Raw genomic sequence first — 5,000 nt, 5'->3', positions numbered from 1 at the left:
GAGAGAGAGAGAGAGAGAGAGAGAGAGAGAGAGAGAGAGAGAGAGCACTACTTCAGAGTACAATACATCATCATTCCCAAGGTCTATATATGTAGCCTACATATAAAGACCTTGATCATGCCGAAATTATATAACGGAAGGATTTCTAAGTTGTACTCCTCTCTCTCTCTCTCTCTCTCTCTCTCTCTCTCTCTCTCTCTCTCTCGTTTTCCATAACTTTTGAAATAGGCCCATGGTGACAAAGTATATAGGTCTACAATAGATATAATATATTCTTTAAAACCTCCTGGTCCATCTTATCTATTTCCATTATAGATTCACGCAGTAACCAAATTTCATAAAGTATAAAATATATTAAATTAAATATGGGAAATTATAAGCAAACCTCGTCAACAGCAACAAAACTTTTTCTCTCGATCCAGCGGTCTACAGCAGATGCCGGTTTACCGCCATATCCTCACTCCGGCGAACAGTTTACCGATCCCTGAATATTTTAAACACACCACTTATACAGTTCTTAAGCACTGTACTGTCTTATCTATCAATATTAGTATTTAACGATAATATCTTTACAACGGCTATCGATTGCCATTGCAAAATCATGGTGTTAACACTAACTAGACCCATTGCTCTGCCGGTAGTACTCAACATACCCCGTGCCAGCTCAGAGCGGTGTGGACCAGTCTTTGGTACATCAGTACTCGATGAGGTTTCTTAGGTGTTGGTAAATTCAGGCCTTTATCAGGAAGTGTTGGTGAATTCAGGCTGTTATGCTCTGAACTGGTGGCTGGAGTGAAGTACTAGTGTCAATTTATAGTAAGTATTAAATGTTTTAAATTTCCTCGATCAACTGTTTTGTATTATTATTATTATTATTATTATTACCTCCGCCAACGAAGTTGGAAGGAGGTTAAGTTTTACCCTCTATGTTTGTGTTTGTTTATGAACTGCTTCCTGGCTACAATTTTAATCGTTGAGTAATGTAACTTGCAGGGGTTAACTGTTAAATAAAAAGCTGAAAATTATTAAATTTTGGAAGGTCAATGTCAAAGGTCAAGGTCACGGTCAAGCAAAATGTCCAATTCACGTAATCAGCCATAAGTTTGGACATCGTTGTCACAGAGACTTCAAACTTGGTTCATATTTGAGTGTGTGAAAATCCACGCCAATGAATATATGTTAAGGTCAAAGGTCAAGGTCGAGATACAAGCTGCCGTGGTGGAGGTCTGTGCTCTACTGAGTGCTCCTCTAGTTCTTGCTATCTTCGATATAGCAGAGATAACGACAGGAAGTTATCAACTTTTTTCGCCTGTTGGAGCCCTTGGGTTTATAGCATGCTGCTTTTCCAACTAGGGCTGTAGCTTAGCTAATAATAATAATAATAATAATAATAATAATAATAATATGCTAGACTTGGTACGCATCTCTTAAGTAACAGGTTCAAGTATTCTTTTCCTGGTAATGGAAACTTCTTTGCTTAGCTCAGCTTTCTCTCTCTCTCTCTCTCTCTCTCTCTCTCTCTCTCTCTCTCTCTCTCTCTCTCTCTCTCTCTCTCAGTCTGTACAGTTAGGTACAAACTGTTAATTCCAAATGTTTCGTTTTCAGTTCTCTTATTTCACAGCAAATTTCAATAGCTTATTTAGGATCATTAATATGGCAACACCGTCATACTCTCGTTGTGGAAACAAGATTTGGAATTTATTTATTGCTTCTGTTATCCCAACTCTAGCAGTCATAAATTTTGTCTGTGGTATTATTATTATTACTAGCCAAGCTACAATCTTAATTGGAAAAGCTAGATCCAAGAGGGAAAATAGCCCAGCGAGGAAAGGAAACAAGAAAATAGATAAACATGTCAGCCTGTTCAATATGAAAGCATTTGCTGCAAGTTTTAACTTTAGAAGCTCTACCGATTCAACTACCCGATTAGGAAGATCATTCCACAACATGGTCATAGCTGGAATAAACTTCTAGGGTACTGTGTAGTATTAGTATTGAGCCTCATGATGGAGAAGGCCTGACTATTAGAATTAACTGCCTGCCTAGTATTCCGAACAGGATGGAACCGTCCAGGAAGATCTGAATGTAAATGATGTTCAGAATTATGAAAAATCTTATGCAACATGCACAATAAACTAATTGAACGACGGTGCCAAAGATTAATATCTAGATCAGGAATGAGAAATTTAATAGCCTTGTTTTCTTGTTTCTTGTGTGCGTGTGTTTGTGTTTGTGTGTGTATGTGGTGACACACCTATCTATCTCAAAATAAAGATGGCTGCCACCATTTATTTTGTCATTTTGAATTAGCAGGATGCTCAAGGAATTCACCTTCGATAACGGATTCTAGAGATTATCGTACATCGTGTATCACGCTTTTTAAAATTATTCCACCCCAGGGAAGGTACTGCCTGGTTTCAATTCTAAGCGGCACATGAGAATACGTTACCCAGAAACGTCCTCTCTATTTCATTATCATGTTATTTTTCACCCTTAAGCACTGCTGAAGAATTATTATTATTATTGTTACTTGCTAAGCTACAACTAGTTGGAAAAGCAGGATGCTTTAAGCCCAGAAACCCCAACAGGGAAAATAGCCCAGTGGGGGAAGCAAATAAGGAAAAATAAAATACTTTAAGAACAGCAACAACTTTGAAATAGATATTTCCTATATAAACCAATATACGACAAGGGAGGATATTTAGAGGTTGCACCAGCCACCCGTTAAGATACTACCGCTAGAGAGTTATGAGGTCTTTTGACTGGCCAGACATTACTACATTGGATCCTTCTCTCTGGTTACGGTTCACTTTCCCTTTGTCTACACACACACACTGAATAGTCTGGCCTATTCTCTTCACATTCTCTTCTATCCTCATACAGTGACATCACTAAGATTACCAAACAATTCTCTCAAGGGGTTAACTACAGCACTGTAATTGTTCAGTGGCTATTTTCCTCTTGGTAGGGGTAGGAGAGGCTCTTTAGGAGAAGGACGCTCCAAAATCAACCTATTGTTCTCTAGTCTTGGGTAGTTCCATAGCTTCTGCACTATGGTCTTCCACTGTCTTGGGTTAAAGTTCTCTTGCTTGAGGATACACTCGGGGACACACTATTCTATCTCTTTCTCTTGTTTTGTTAACGTTTTTATAGTTTATATAGGAAATATTTTAATGTTACTGTTCTTAAAATATTCTTGTTTTCCTTGTTTCCTTTCCTCACTGCGCTATTTTCCCTGTTGGAGCGCCTGGGCTTATAGCATACTGCTTTTCCAACTAGGGCTGTAGCTTAGCAAATAATAATAATAATAATAATAATAATAATAATGAAAGTGAACCTGCTGTCCAGTGAAGATAAAGCGAAGCTCTGTCTAGAAAAGAAAACGGGAACTCTGTGCAGTAAAGATTAAAGGTTAGGTTAGGTTAGGTTTAAGCGAGTCTTCTGTCCACTAACCTGTAGAATTCTCAATCCATTGGTGAGACTGCTGACTGAGACAAATCCTTGCATCCTGTTCCGTTAAATTCCTCTGTGCCTACATTGACACTGGAAATGCAATAGGATACCAGGTCTTTTTCGTATATGGTGACTCATAACCAGAATGGAAAAATGTATGGGGACAGTAACCTCATGGCAATCACTTTTGGGGGTCACCCCCTCTCCACAAAGGTCGTTTTGGAAAAATAAAAAAAGAATAATATATTGGAAATATTTCGCAAAAGTTTACGACTCGCCAGAGACATCATAATTGACTATGACGTCATCAGGGGGTTCGGCTTGGGAGATATATTTGGCTATGACGTCATTAGTGGGTGGGGCTTGGGAGACACTATTGGCTATGACGTCATCAGGATGTGAGGCTTCGGAGACATGATTGGCTATGACGTCATCAGTGGGCGGGACTTATTTCGCCTGGAATCTGTGCAGCTTCTGCAGTGTATCTTACAATTATTAGAGAATTATTAAAGAGTCAGTTCCTCTGATGATCATTAACTTGTTTTCAATCTGGGATGTAGTAACTGACTCAATACTACACTGTATTCTAGAAGTTTTATTCCAGCTGTGACCAAGTTGTGGAATGATCTTCCTAATCCGGTAATTGAATCCATAGAACTTCAAAAGTTGAAACTTGCAGTAAATGTTTTTATGTTGATCAGGCTGACATAATCTTTCTATAGTTTTTATATGAAATATCTGTTTTGATGTTATTATTGTTTTTTAAATATTTTATTAATCGTTAATTATTTTTCATATCGTTTATTTATTTCATTAGTCCCTTTCCTCACTGGGGTATTTTTCTCTGTTGGAACCCTTGGGCTTAAAATCTTACTTTTCCAACTAGGGTTGTAGCTTAGGTAGTAATGAGAATATTTTTTTTTTCTGGAGTGTGGATAAACTCAGGTCACTTCACCAATCTTACTTGCAATCCAGTATGATCAAATTCTAATATTCAAACAATGTCAATTTTTATTTTGTAACAGTTTTCAACATTTTTGTCACAAGATTCCGTTGTATCATTTGATAGTTCAAAACTGCTGATAATCTTTATAGAATATTTTAGTACCAAATGTTGAAATTTGTATTTAGGGTTATAAAGTTTGGTAAATAACATTTTCATTTCTTACTTCCAAATGCTCGAGAATTGTCTATATTTTCATTTCGTGATGTCAGATGCGCGATAATTATAAAATTTTCGAATAACATTAATTCCACTTAGATGACAATTATAATAATCTCTTTTCAACACTTCCAGATGTTCGATAAAAAGGAAAGTGCGTTCACGGTATTAGTAAGTGCCTGCCTAGGCCTACTGGTAGGAGGCCTAATTGGTCACTTTGGCACAACCACCATCTCGGAAGAAGATCACAAGAAAATTGCGTAAGTATCAAAGTCTTCGTTGAATATTCTCTCAGATTCCTAAGCTTAACTTATATGTCGTACCTCTGTTGGCTCGCAACCGAAATGACCAGTGATTGACCCTCATCATCATCTTCTCCGCCTAT

General features: G+C 37.5%; 1 protein-coding gene across 1 annotated transcript in view; it reads left to right on the top strand.

The window, feature by feature from the left end:
* The first annotated feature begins 679 nt into the window (after positions 1-679).
* The window catches only part of LOC137644832 (N-acetylated-alpha-linked acidic dipeptidase 2-like), a 30,793-nt gene continuing 26,472 nt past the window's right edge, over positions 680-5,000 (top strand). Inside the window, exons 1-2 of the mRNA XM_068377720.1 lie at positions 680-816; positions 4,751-4,875. Of these exons, the coding sequence (XP_068233821.1) occupies positions 4,751-4,875 (125 nt within the window). The 5' untranslated portion in view covers positions 680-816. The remainder of the gene's footprint in view (positions 817-4,750; positions 4,876-5,000) is intronic.

The sequence above is a fragment of the Palaemon carinicauda genome, chromosome 8 (assembly GCF_036898095.1).
Source record: "Palaemon carinicauda isolate YSFRI2023 chromosome 8, ASM3689809v2, whole genome shotgun sequence".
NCBI lineage: Eukaryota > Metazoa > Arthropoda > Malacostraca > Decapoda > Palaemonidae > Palaemon > Palaemon carinicauda.
The sequence above is the reverse complement of the archived record's forward strand: the minus strand, read 5'-3'. Positions and strand labels throughout refer to the sequence as shown.